Genomic DNA, 14,305 nt, shown 5'->3' on the forward strand with positions numbered 1-14,305 from the left:
AAGCTCCCGTGACCACAAGAGGGCGCTTTTGCCTCAGTTTAGATAAGTCGAAGCCTGCTGCTGTTTAATGAAAACGGATTTGAAGTTGCTGCTGTGCCAGCAATAGCATAATTTAAGGCTGCTTATTCATTTTGGATGTGAAATGTGGGAGTTTACATATACCTCTTCCTGAGATAGAGCAAACAGATGCGCATTTACAGCTGAAAATAATAATAATAACGTTTTATGATTTGGACATGGAGTGAACAAGTGTCTTTATTGATATTATACCTGGGTGGATCGTTGCATCATAACACAATGACACAAAAATATAAGAAAGGGAAAGATACTGAACCCTAAAAATTCTCCTGTTGGTTGGCATGGTGACTCATTACTATTGCTGTGTGAAAGGTAGTTTATATGATTTTGTCACAGGGTTCTTTTCACAATTCCTGAAAAAAAAAAAAAAAAAACACAGGTAAGTCAAGAGGTAAAACTATGGTGATATTTGTTTTCTCAGCTCCCAAAGTGCAACGTCCACGAAAGAAAGATACACACACGCTCCTCAGTTACTTCAAGACTGACCGTTACCTGCTGTTAGCTCTTCAACTCACTCACACTCCATTTGAGCTCCTTTTAAATCCTTCGCCCTCCTGCTGGACATGATTGGTTCATCACAAGGAGGGAAAGAAATGTAATTTCTGCAAAAGAACACATGTGTAAGTTAAAGGGAATTTACATACGTTTTAATAATATTTCTCAGTGGCAAAATGAAACACTAAACCTAAGAAAAGGTCACACTGTTGCGCACGGGCTTGCTATGAAACAAAAGAACAGTGTTGAGGTTGACGATGTGCAGCAATCAGGAGAGGCAATCTCCCACCACATTGCCTTCGCCTGATCCATGCCGAACAGCAACATTAAAAGCCTAAAGGGGAGAAGTACCATTGGGTGAAGCAGCTGTAAGCTCTATGATCAGTTTCCAGATCAAACTCTTCTCCAAGTAAATACCTGGAACACACGGTTGCAGCTTCTGGCTGGGATACAATATTGGGTGCTCTTCTCCGGGTTCTCCTTGTGCCAGAAATGCATCAAGTCTGGCTGCGGAAGCATCCACCTGTATCAGAAATCTTACGTTGAAATCAAACATAGACAGGTTTTCAGTCTCCTGAAATCTTTTTCACAGTCCTTCAGATCCTTTTGGGTTAGTGCTGTTAGTGGCACTGCAATAGTAGCAAAATGTGGCACAAATCGACTGTACCAGCCCATCAATCCCAGGTAAGATTGTACCTCCTTCCTGGTGCGTGGTTGAGGGCAGCTTTGGATAGATTCCACCTGCGGAAACACCTCACCTCGTACCGGCACTCCGGCAGGTAACCCAAATATCATGTCTCCTGCTTTGCCCCCTTTGAAGCTCTGGAACATCATTTGTAAAAGAAAGAAGTTGATTCAGTTCCACAGTTTCCTGTAGCCACAGCTTTTAAGGCGTCACTTGATTGTACGTATCCAGCTGAGTGTGAGCAGCCTATGACCAAAATATTGAACTTTTGGACCCATTTCTTTCCTTTTTAAACTACCAGCCTTGAATTGAATAAAACTGGGCGCACAATTAAAGCCAAGATATCCTGCTGAACCAGAACCAAGAGCCAGTAAAAAAAAAAATGAAATGATTTTTCAGTGTTGTTTTAAGATGTCCAAGGATCTGGGCCGCTCTTATATGGTGTGCCCATAGTTCCACAGATCAGGAACTGATTGCAGTATATTTGTACTCAAATTGAGCACAATCCTGAATGCTGTCCTGACTTTAGAAACAGACTGTTATAATGTCTCACTTCATCGCAGGCTCTTGCTGCATGTTGAATTGTGCTGCTTCAGGCCCTTGAGTTCAGTTAAATGATTTACTTCTGTATGAAGTATAATATCTTCCCTTTGATTAATGGCTTCAGTGTGTTTGTTAGGCATAACTCAAAAGACAGGTTACAGATAAAAGCATAATCCACACGGTGTAATATCATAGCTGCGGTTATTTGTTGCTCTAGGAAACACTTTTGAGAGTGCTCCTTATTTTTCAACAGAACCACGGGACGGCCTTGGGCAAAAGCCAGACAGGATGTTCTGCATTCATGCAGGTACACAGCGCTCAGATCAGCCATTACCAAGAACAGAGATGCTTTGGGGGAAGCATTTAGGGAGGTTTGTATCCAAATTTCACTCACAGTTTGAGTCAGAAAAGAGAAATGATTAAAAAAAAGAATGAGATAGGACATCTGAGATAGGTTTATTATTAGGATAGCACCTTACAGTCCTCACTGGAATCACAGTATCCCTACAGAAGCTGTAGTCCATTTCTTCTTCCTGGGTTGTGTATAGACCATGCTGTGATCAGATCTACCCAGTGGTGGAAGGGACACTGCCCTGTAAGCCTCCTTCACGTGAGCATAGAATAGATTTAATGTCCTTTTCTCCATGTGTTGGACAGTCCACATACTGTACAAAGCCAGTCAGGCAGGAGGATAGAGAGACATGGATGAAATCCCCTGTGATTGCAATGAATGCCTCAGGATGCTGGGTCTGTATCCTAGCAATTGCGTCATGGATGACGTCACACGCAGTTGTAGGTGCCGCCCTCGATGGAATGTAAACAACGATGATAACTGTATATGGGACCTCTCTGGGCACAAAGAATGCACGGAAACCAACTGACAGCAGTTCAATGTCTGAAAAGCATACTCTCTCCTTAACGGTCACATTGCGGGGGTTAACCCATCTCTGATTAAAGAACAGGATAATACCCCCGCCTTAGTGCTCGTACTCAGGTCTCGATCCGCTGGTACGGCTGTGTCCACACATGAGTCTGGTGTGTTGTCGTTCAGCCAGGACAACATACAGCCTTTGGTTCCGCACAAGCGCCTCTAGCTCATCACACTTGTTTGGTAGCGAGTTAGCGTTTCCCATAATCACCGAGGGCAGAAAAGGCTTGTACCTTTGCCTTTAATAATAATAACGATAATATATTTTATTTATAACGCACTTTACATCAATTTAATGACCTCAGAGTGCTACATTTTAAAACTAGCAAAAAAACAAACAGTAAAATAGTATTAAGATAATTCAGGCAAACTAAAGGCTATTCTAAAAAGGTGAGTTTTCAGGCCTTTTTTAAAAGAATCCACAGTCTGTAGTGCCCTTACATGGTCGGGGAGAGCATTCCACAGACTGGGTGCAGCTGAGCTGAAGGCCCGGTCGCCCATAGACCTGAGCCTTGTCCTTTGGAGCTGGAGGATATTGGCCTGTCCAGAGCGGAGATGAGGTGAGGAGGAAGGGGGGGCGATGAGTTCTTTGATGTAGGGGGGGGCAGTGCCATGGAGGCACTGGTGGGACAGAAGGGAAATCTTGAATTCGATCCTGTACTGGACAGGAAGCCAATGGAGGGATTTGAGGATGGGTGTGATGTGGTGGTACTTCCACCCCCCCACCAGGATCCTGGCAGCACAGTTCTGAATATACTGCAGCTGCTGGAGGTTCTTGCTGGGGATCCCGGTGAGGAGTGCATTGCAGTAGTCCAGCCTGGAGGAGACAAAGGCATGGACAAGTTTTTCGGAATCAGGGAGAGTGAGTATGGGACGGAGTTTGGCAATGTTTCTGAGGTGGAAGAAGGAGGTTTTGCAAAGTTGTTTGATGTGAGCCTCAAAGGTCAGGTGAGGGTCCATCCTAACACCGAGATTAGTGACTGAGGGTGAAAGGTGGATGTCGTGGCCGGAGAAGGTGATGCTGGTGATAGTGGATGACCGGATCTGGTGCGGAGTGCCAACAAGAATGGCTTCTGTTTTTGAGCTGTTTAGTTGAAGGAAGTTTGCCGTCATCCACGTCATGATCTCCTCCAGGCAGGTGGAAACTGTGGATAGGGCTGCAGAGGGGGTTGGGTTTGTTTTAGTTTTGCTCCAGCTCTGCATCCACGGTACAGCTTTCTTAGCTCGGTTGGAATTGGATGTTTAATTCCACCTCCAATCCTTGACAGTGCCAACAGTTCCTCTCTTGTGTACACTGCTCTATTACTGGTAGCAGTGCATATTGTCAAAAAATAAATGAATAAATAAATGTAAATGTGAATGAAAAACAGATTTGCTGCCGATAAGGCCGGCATAGCAACCGTTGTGGTAGTGATGGGGCAAAAATCTGAAAGCAGCTCAAGAAATCCAGCTAAAACTGAATGCCAAAACCCAAACAGGAACACAGACCAGAGACTGAGCGTGAAATCAAGCATGAAAACAAGGAAGTCTGCTCTCGAATCTGAAAGATATGCTTTTGTTTATGAATATGGCCCCTGATTTTTACTGAAGGGGAACTTAAACCAAGAATGCTAAAGTGAAGGAGAAGGGAACTTACTGTAGGTAAGTTTGAATGTGCAATGGTTTGGTTACTTGAGAAAGTGCTAATCCGGTGGAAAATTGATCAACCGTCATTAAGGTTTGAAAAGAGTTGAAGGAACAGTAGTTTTTTAAACTTTTTATGGCATGGAGCCGTGACACTAAACTGGTTTTGCGGCCGTTTCAGAGAAGTGATATGAGGAAGAAGTTTTTTTTGGCATTTACAAAATAAAAAAAAAAGTATTTTCCTTGTACGTAGCCGAGGTGCTTAAGGGACAAGAAGACAGGGTTTCTTTTGTTTGTTTGTTTTTTTGTGTGTGTGTCCTGTCCGGCTGTGTGGCACTCAGAATTATCATCTGAATGTCAAGGTAAGGCCCAACAGATTTGCTTTCATAAGCGGAGCATTTTGGCTTTCGCCTTGATGTTCCCCTTGGCGTATAAAACGTTATTAGAAATTGCTTTGGGTTTATTTCGATTGTAATGGACACAAAGATGAGAAAGAAGAAAAAAAAAGAGAAAGGAGAAAAGAGAGATGGAGGAAAAGGTTTGAAGAGAAAAAAAAGGAGAGAAAAGTGGAGGAGAAAAAGAAAAGAAAAAAAGCATAGAGATAAAACAAGTCAACATCCTTGAAATCTGCCTTGGGACCTGCGGAAAGAGAAAACAAAACAAAGAATCCACAACAACAAAAAGCATATGCAGTATATAATGATAATTATAACTTCAATGGAATGTACACAAAGCCAGGTAATGCAAGAGGGTATTTAGTGACAACTGCAGCCCAACTGAAGGTGTATCTGACAGACACCTGAATCTAGATATCTGTGTATATGTGTATCTATAAGGTTTCTCCGTAAGAATATTTGGTAGTGAGTGTGGGGACCCAGATCTACCCCCCCAGGACATGAGGACGGGACGAGGAAGAGAGGAGGCACAGACACCCAGCGGCCCCCAAGCCCGGAGCCCCCGGGGGCCCCCCGCAGGGACAACCGGACCCCACCCAAGAGGGCAGCAGAGGTAAGTACATAAATACATTTTATTTTTGGAGGCTCCTTTCAGGTCACCCAAGGTCACCTTACATTAGAATTGAGAGCATTAGAAAATAATAAAAGCATAAAAACATGAGACAACATAAAACAGAAGTGCACAGAGTCCAGTTATAGGGAGTATGCCAGTTTGAATAGGTGAGTTTTAAGTTGGGATTTGAATGATGTGATGGAGTCTGTCTTATGAGTGGGGGGGGGGGGAGTTCCAGAGCCTGGGTGCTGAGCAGCTGAAGGCTCGGTCACCCATGGTCCTGAGGCGTGACGTGGGGATGGTTAGCGGTCCAGCAGAGGTTGAGCGGAGGGTGCGGGAGGGAGTGTGTTGGTGAAGGAGGTCGCTGAGGTAGGTGGGGGCTAGGTTGTGGAGAGCTTTATAGGTGAGGAGAAGATTTTTGTAGTGAATGCGGTATTGTACTGGGAGCCAGTGAAGTTGAATGAGAACATGGGTGATGTGGTCCGAAGATTTGGTACTGGTGATGATCCGGGCGGCTGAATTCTGGATGACTTGCAGTCTGTTAATGAGTTTGGTGGGGAGTCCAGTGAGCAGGGCATTGCAATAGTCAATGCGGGATGTGACAAATGAATGAACCAGGATTTCAGTGCTGGATTGGGTCAGTGATGGGCGGAGTCTGGAGATGTTGCGGAGGTGGAAGAATGCGGTTCGGGTGATATTTTGAATGTGGGGTGCAAATGAAAGGGTGCTGTCCAGAATAACGCCGAGGCTCTTGACTTGGGGTGAAAAGGGTATAGGAAATCCGTCGATGATGATGGGTGGAACTGGGTTGTGATGTAATTTGGTGAGGATGGATTTGGAGCCGATGAGCAGGGCCTCGGTTTTGTTGCTGTTAAGTTTAAGGAAGTTCCTGCTCATCCAGCTCCGGATCTCTTCAAGGCAGATGATGAGGGAGGGGGGAGGGATGGCGGCGGTGGGTTTGGAGGAGATGTAGACCTGTGTGTCGTCAGCGTAACAGTGAAAATGGACCCCATGGTGACGGAGGAGTGTGCCCAGGGGTAGAAGGTAGATGATGAACAGAAGTGGACCCAAGACTGACCCCTGGGGGACACCCAGTGAAACACCCGAACACCCAGACTTGTGGTTCCTTAGTTGCACGAATTGTTGGCGGTAATTGAGGTCCCAGGCGACCCCCGGCAGCCATGATGCAGAAGCCCCAGGGGGCCGCAGCGACGAGCCCACAGGCCCCGCCGGCAACCCGCTACGCCAGAGCAGATCTGGCCAGGGACAGAGAGACCCGAGCCCCGAGGGCGCACCACACCCAGCCGGGGCCCGACCGAGCCCAGGCACCCAGTCCCCAGCAAGCAGCCACCAGGGCGAGCCGGCACATACCCCGGCACCCAGCCCCAGACAAGAGCCACCCACGCACTGGCGGGCAGAGGCACCAACCACCGGTGGGGGGTGTGATGGTGGGAAACAGGCCCTACATTTTAATGAGGGGTCCAAGATGATCCAGGAGAGGTGGTAGCCCAGAACCCAACCTAATAGATAAACAGCCATACACAAACACAATTACACATTCCCACCCACAAACTCACATACAGAAACTCACATCCACTCGTCCAACATAAATACAGACAGAAAAAGGACATAACACACCTACTCACACCCCCATACACACTCTATACTCCCAGGTCCAGGTGACGTCCCCCAAAGGGGCAGCCTATCCCTGGACCCAGGAGATGGTCCCCTTCTCTCTGGGGTGGAGAAGAGCAGATAGCCCAACCCTCCGTCGTAGGGGCAGAATAGCCCATGAGCCAAGACGAGAGCAAGGTGCCACCTTGACAACCCCGGTCCAGCCGCCAGCCCCGACCCCATCCATAGACAGGCCAGGAAGAGTGGGTGGAAGACAGAGTTTCATAAGGGAGCACAGTGAAAAGCTGCATCCATCCATCCATCCATTTTCTATACCGCTGAATCCGTCGGTCGGGTCGCGGGGGGGCTGGAGCCTATCCCAGCGGTCAATGGGCGAGAGGCGGGGTACACCCTGGACAGGCTGCCAGTCCATCACAGGGCCACACAGAGACAAACGAGACAAACAACCATACACACACACTCACTCCTAAGGACAATTTTTAGAGACACCAATTAACTTAACATGCATGTTTTTGCATGGTGGGAGGAAGCCGGAGTACCCGGAGAGAACCGTGAGCAGCTGCAGTGAATGCTAATTGTCCCACAGTTAATCAATGCTTAACTAAAAGTGAAGCTTATAGGTGATAGAGAAAGGTTGAATGGGGCATTAATCCTTGTTCTGTGATGTGATATGTAGCCCAAAAAAAATTGGTTGGGTCTGTAATGGCTCAGAAACTTCCTAAAAGGCTCTCTGAAACAGCTATGTTACTATGCTGGGTTTAGAATGCGTCGTTTGCCCTTATTGGCGTCGTTTCAGAGCTTATCTGGCAACCTCATTATGAAATGCAGGTAGGTGTTGGCGCTATCACAGCCCTTTTACAGACAGCCGTTCCACTTCCTATTCGCCCCATTATAAAAAATTTGGCTGCAGTTCAGTTGATTTTCTCTGGGGGCGCTGGCGAGCGAGTGCAGAATGACCATTTTCCGTAAGGCTGGCGCTAATAACTCAAAAAATGTCCCCGCTAGCGGCTGAAACCTGAAAATAATACTGTGATTTCTGACAGAGGGATGTGGATTTATATCGAAAGTACAATAACCTGGGAGTTATAGCTTTCTGTTTTCTTACAGGTCTGGCATTTGCGAGTCAGTATCCGCTAGCATCTAGCTAACGGAATCTGAAGAACGCACGGCTGATTACGACCGGCTGCTTTACGGCACTCGTCCACTGTGCCAGAGTGCTAACCTGGTGCCGCTAACAACAACCAAAGCTAAACCAGAGGCTAGTCAGAGAGTATGTAAAAGGGCTGTGCTGAAATCTGTAACTATTTGAGCTAACCCCTCTCTGCTAGCTCAGCGCTAGGACTGACCATGCCGTAAAGTGATGCCGCATGCGTGACGTCACTCGGGATGCAATACTGACAATAAATGTGTATTTTAAACAAATCTAGTGAGTCTAAAAAAATCAAACCAAGTGCCGTTTGAAAGGATAATTTATCCTGCCTTTAGGAAAATTAAAATGAAAAAATATAAAAAATTATATCCAAAGCAATGGCTGGATCTAAGGTGGATTTCATAGTACCACCATAGAGTTCGGCGTGCTCTGCACTGCTTCGTTGGCGCCCCTAGAGTGCAGTACCACCCGGAAATAACCGCCAGTTTTCCCTCTACTCTCTGGCGCTATTCGGTTGCCGTTGCTTGATTGGCTGCCCTTGCTCTCACTGAAAACAGAGCTATAGAGTAATACACTGACTGAAAAGAAAGCTCATTCCCTTTAGATGAACAAGCCAGAGCTAACGTGCAATTCTTACAACAGGAATATGGCACAACACACATTTAAAACAAAATAAAATGTGATACTTACAGGCTGTACTGATTGCTGGGGTTGATTTTGTTCAGAATCAGAATCAGAATTCGTTTTATTGCCATTGTTAGTGAACAGTGTTCACTAACTAGGAATTTGCTGCGGCGTAAGGTGCAAACATGTAACATAGGATATAATAATAAAAAATAAAGAATAAAAATATATGAATATAAAATGTACAAGGTGTGTACAACAATACACAGTATCCAATATACAGAGAAACAACAGTGCAGCTTCATTAGTGCAATTTTAATGATGGTAAAGTGACTGGGCAGGTTATGAGGTGATTAGGAAGTGTTCATAAGTCCAACTGCAAGGGGGAAAAAACTGTTGACGGGAGGTTCTGGTCCGAATGGACCGAAGCCTCCTGCCCGAGGGGAGTGGTGCAAATAGAGAAGGGTCAGCTGTGATCCGACCTGCTCGCCCCATAGTCCTGGAGACGTGCAGGTCATGGATAGATGGGAGGCTGGAGCCGATCACCTTCTCAGCGGAGCGCACAACTGGCTGCAGTCTGTCTGTCCCTGTCGGAACTGACCATCTACTGAGCAAAATTCCGACTGAAGCCTTCTCGGAATCGTGCAAGGTTTGTGAAACTGTACTCTGTGAAATGCGCAGAGCAAAGGAAAAGTCGGCGGTTGTGTGTACTGGGGATGCTGTTAAAAATAAATTAAAGCCATTGATCGCGAACATTGCTTTCCGGGGGAAGAATATGTAACGATCGTAGTCCGCTTTCACAGCCTTGGAAGGCTCACCTGTTCCTGTTTCTTGCTGAAGGGGCGTGTCTGAAACGGGGTGGCTGTGGATTTGGGTGTGGGTGGATTTGGGTGTGGGTGGGGTGGGGTGGGGTGGGGTGGGGGAGCAACTGTCAGAAACAGAGGTTCTGACACTTGCTGGCACTTCGTGTGTACTCCCCACTGCGGGGAGACTCAGAACTAACACCAAAAACGTGAAAAAGACGATTTTGATTCTCTATCCCCTTTAAAGCTAAAGTGTCTTGTCGATGGTAGAAGTCAGAAAAGAAAAGCCAAACCAGTTTGAGCTGATTGAAAGGCTACAGTAACTCTGAGCACACAACACGTCTAACTGCACGAGAAAGTGGACCAAAATATTAGTTCCTAAAACAAACGTCAAACTGTGGCATTATCATTAATATTCATTTTCAACATCCTGCAGGTTGTCCTTCCAAAGAGGAACAAGGGTGAAGAGGTTTTTTGCATTTTAAACCACATGGCCACTTACATTAATTTATGATTTGATATTTGAACCTCTGGAGAAAAAATGGGAACTCTTAAGGGTTTCTGTTTTTTTTCTCAATTCTCTAGTTTTTCCAAAGACAAACTAGAGTTTTTAAACCCCAGCCACAGACTGTTTACCCTCCTCCCCTCCGGGAAGCGCTACAGGGTTCTCCGCTCCAGGACCAGCAGGTTCAGGAAAAGCTTCCTCCCTGCAGCGGTTTAATTATTCCAATCTACCTTTTCATCTACATTTGTATTTATTCACCACCTCACTTTACATGCACATACTCTGCACTTTAACTGCTTGCATTTATTCACTGCTACACTTTACTTTACATATGCACATACTCTGCACTTTAACTGCTTTTTTTTGCACTTCTGGTTAGATGCTAAACTGCATTTCGTTGTCTCAGTACCTGTACTCTGTGCAATGACAATAAAGTTGAATCTAATCTAATCTAATCTAAACCAGAAGATCATTTCTTGGATTATGATCATGCATTTGGCTGTAAGTTCAGCATTTGGTCATCCCCATCATGGGTCTTTGCAGCCAGAAGTGATATGGAATTCCATTGGGAATTAAGCTGTCACTCAAAGCAGTCTCGTCCCATGAGAATGCATGACCTTAGATTTTTATCTTAACTCAAATAGGTGAGGAATTGAAAAACAGTTGGTGGTGGACAATTTGGCCATAGACGCTGGAACCTCAGGCTTTAAATGTTTATCCTTACTGTGAAGTACGTGATTGTAACATTGTGGATTCAACCTATTCGAGAGCCAGATCCAAGAGGCCGATCAAGGAAAAGCCATTATTTGCACTTCCACGTTGCCTTCATGGTTTTCTCTCAAAGTGTGTTGCTTGGCTCACTGAGAGGAATCTTAACCCATCGTTGTTCCCTCAGTGTTCTGTCTGATCAGCATACCGGTGTTATTCTTCAGTAAATATTAAATCAGCATTCTTTTGACAAGAAGACACCAAACATCCCTTATTTCGATCAAATCAAAAAGATTTATTCTTTAATTCCCAAACAATACAACCGACATATGGGTCTTAGTTTCTGACTTCCATTTTACTGACAGATGAAGACAGTAGCACCACACCAGTCTGCACTCGTGATAAAAAAATAAAATAATTTTACGGCTACAATTTTCTCTTTCACAAATTTGAAATTGAATCAGAATGCATTCATCAATTTGCCCACCCTGATTATTTTTACCGCTCCCAATACAAGGAGGAAAGAGTCTCCCAACTGGTCAAAATCAAATATTGATCCTTTATTCATTGTGTCACAGGATTATGAGGAGAGATTAGCAGTGAAGACAGCAAACACGTTAGTGGAAGCACTGCAGGATGATGCCTCCTTTGCTCACGATCCACAGATGGCCCAGGTCATAGCTCAAGTGGTTGACGGACACACACATTTGGATGTTGGACCAAGTCGTGCCCTGTGGTGTGTCAGAGGAGATGCCGGTTCTGCGGAGAGAGGATGCGGATGCTTCCGTCAGTCAAAGTAGAATTTTCAATTACAAAACAATTAAAGGACTACCATCTCTCTGCCATTTTCTATGAATTGAAGATTTGAGTAGTGGGTTACTTTTTTTTTGCTATGATTTTTAAAAAATCATAGCAAAAATGTGCTTTCCATAAAATTTACACACAAAAAACAGAAGAATTTATGGTGATCTTGCGTTTCGACTATATGGGATTTAGCTGGAAAAGGAATGCACGTAATGAATTTCAACAACCTTGAGTGTAAAAAGTCTTCTGATTACATTTTTTTGTGGAGAACGTGTGCAAGACACTGATTCAGAAAGTTGACGCACAGAGAGTCAGATGGTCAGCAGAGAAAACAAATGTATCATCATGGTTTTTTGTTTTTTTTTCCTCATACAGTTTACTGCAACACGTATTCCAAAATCACAATTTGAAAAAAAGACAACAACTCTGATTTGAGTGACAGTTTACCTTTGGAAGACTTGGCCACTTGAATTTACCACGAAGACGCTTCCATCATACCCAACTTCAACCATTTTTGCATTCCCTGGCACGTGTACCCAGGGATCTTTCTTGCATGTTGGTGATAATGTCTGTCAAATATAACAAATGTGGTGAGAGGTCACAATAACTGAGGAAACGAATAACACTGAGGATAACACAGCTTAGAGTTAAAAGATATGAGTTTACTGTGTAGAAGATACTTCCAGCACTGTTCACTCCCCAGCATGTGTTTGTTGGGCTGCAGCTGAAATACGTTAATTCCCCTGGCAGCCTACTCCAAGGCAGAGTGTCCACTTGCTTAAAGGCTGAAGCAGCGCTACCTTCCAGGCAGTAGATGCCGTTATGTCTGACTCCCACTATCTGACTTACACCTCCAGCATCCACCTGGCTTAAGGATTGGCCTGCAGACACACAGGTAGAAAAGATACAATCACCACATGGTTGAAAATGTGTAGTGTGTAATAGTAAAATATATTATCTTGATGTAAACAACAATAGTCACCAGTTGTTCGAACAAAATCGCCTGCTATGTATTTGTAGACCGTGTCGTCGCTGTCTACCCCCCAGATCCCTGCAACTCCCACTGAGACGTGCTTAAGGGAAACTGAGCCCAGTCTGTACCATTGGGATCCACTCAGGAAATAGGCTCTCGAGTCTATGTCTCTAAGTACAACTTTCCCCTGTCCAGCATCAATCTGTGCTGCTGGAAACTGCTGAGGGGCCTCTTTGCAGGACCAGCCTGTAGAGAGAAACCCATCAGTGAAATTAGTAGATATCCACAAGTTTGAAGTTTTCAAGAACAAGAAAATGAATATTAAAAAATATATAGATATAAACAGCAATAAATAGAAGTGTAAATATTGAAAAAAAGAAAATGTAGAAATATACAGGAAAATGAAATAAAAATATTTTTCATCAATTGTTATCTTATGTTATTGATTCAAAACATTTTAATTCATATTTTTCTGTATTGCTTTTCTTTTTTTCTGTTTCTTTATAGCTTCTGCTATTGCTTTAGTTATTTTTCAAATTTCTCCAGTGCTTTAGCTATTTCTCAGTAGCTTTTGCTTTTTCTGATTTACCTTTGCCATTATTTATTGGCCTTGCTTTTGTAATTTTTCAATTTTCCTTCTCTGAACTGCTGTTTTCCTTCTCTATGTGCTACTCTGAAAAATTTGTAAAATTGAGTAGCTGGCATTTCATGAACCTGGCTGTCACCTCAACCCTAGAAAGCAGCGAAGCTATCCACAAGACTGTTCCTAAAAATGGTTCTTTTAGTATCGAATGATAGGAGTGCCTCCGTCTGCGGAGGAATTAAAAAAAAACGAGAGGAGCCTATTAATAATAGAATAATAAAAATTGCACAAGCCGTACTGGAATTTTTAGATCAATAGCTAATAAAAGTTTAAAGCAGAAGGATAAATAAATCGGCTACGTCAAATAATAACAAAAATATTTCCACATATATTTTTTTTAATATAACCTATAACCTATATCTCATAAAAAAAAACAAATAGAAAACAAATAAATATGTACCTACCATGGCCGAGGGACAGGCAACTCAGAAAGAGCGAGAAGACTGCAACAGCTTTCATTTTTCTGCCTTGAATTCTGCTGTCCACCGTTGGTTGTGCATCCTTGATGCTGGGTGACTTTTTATAGCATGGAGCCGTGACACTAAACTGGTTTTGCGGGCGTTTCAGAGAAGTGATGAGGAAGAAGTTTTTTTGGCATTTACAAAACAGAAACAAAAGTATTTTCCTTGTGCATTAGGGACAAGAAGACAGGGTTTCTTTTTTTTTATACGTGTCCTGTCCGGCTGTGTGGCACTCAGAATTATCATCTGAATGTCAAGGTAAGGCCCAACAGATTTGCTTTCACAAGCGGAGCATTTTGGCTTTCGCCTTGATGTTCCCCTTGGTATATAAAACGTTATTAGAAATTGCTTTGGGTTTATTTCGATTGTAATGGACACAAAGATGAGAAAGAAGAAAAAAAAGAGAAAGGATAAAAGAGAGATAGAGGAAAAGGTTTAAAGAGAAAAAAAAGGAGATAAAAGTGGAGGAGAAAAAGAAAAGAAAAAAAGCATAGAGATAAAACAAGTCAACATCCTTGAAATCTGCCTTGGGACCTGTGGAAAGAGAAAACAAAAACAAAGAATCCACAACAACAAAAAGCATATGCAGTATATAATGATAATTATAACTTCAATGGAATGTACACAAAGGGTATTTAG

General features: G+C 43.8%; 1 protein-coding gene across 1 annotated transcript; it reads right to left on the reverse strand.

The window, feature by feature from the left end:
- Positions 1 to 11,098: 11,098 nt before the first annotated feature.
- Positions 11,099 to 13,705, reverse strand: LOC142385814 (fish-egg lectin-like). Its single transcript, XM_075472534.1, has 5 exons — positions 13,610 to 13,705; positions 12,572 to 12,808; positions 12,256 to 12,470; positions 12,037 to 12,158; positions 11,099 to 11,544 (listed from the first exon to the last, which is right to left on the reverse strand). The coding sequence occupies exons 1-5, from the start codon at positions 13,662 to 13,664 to the stop codon at positions 11,403 to 11,405; spliced, it is 771 nt and encodes a 256-aa protein (XP_075328649.1). The 5' UTR covers positions 13,665 to 13,705; the 3' UTR covers positions 11,099 to 11,402.
- Between the last annotated feature and the right edge of the window lie 600 nt (positions 13,706 to 14,305).

The sequence above is a fragment of the Odontesthes bonariensis genome, chromosome 8 (assembly GCF_027942865.1).
Source record: "Odontesthes bonariensis isolate fOdoBon6 chromosome 8, fOdoBon6.hap1, whole genome shotgun sequence".
Classification (NCBI taxonomy): Eukaryota; Metazoa; Chordata; class Actinopteri; order Atheriniformes; family Atherinopsidae; genus Odontesthes; species Odontesthes bonariensis.

Coding starts and splice junctions, on each gene's coding strand:
- LOC142385814 (XM_075472534.1), bottom strand. CDS start 13,664: ATGAAAGCTGTTGCAGTCTTCTCGCTCTTTCTGAGTTGCCTGTCCCTC. Junction 12,159..12,255: donor CTGGAAGTATCTTCTACACA/GTAAACTCATAT, acceptor TATATTTGACAG/ACATTATCACCAACATGCAA. Junction 11,545..12,036: donor AGTGGCCAAGTCTTCCAAAG/GTAAACTGTCAC, acceptor CTCTCTCCGCAG/AACCGGCATCTCCTCTGACA.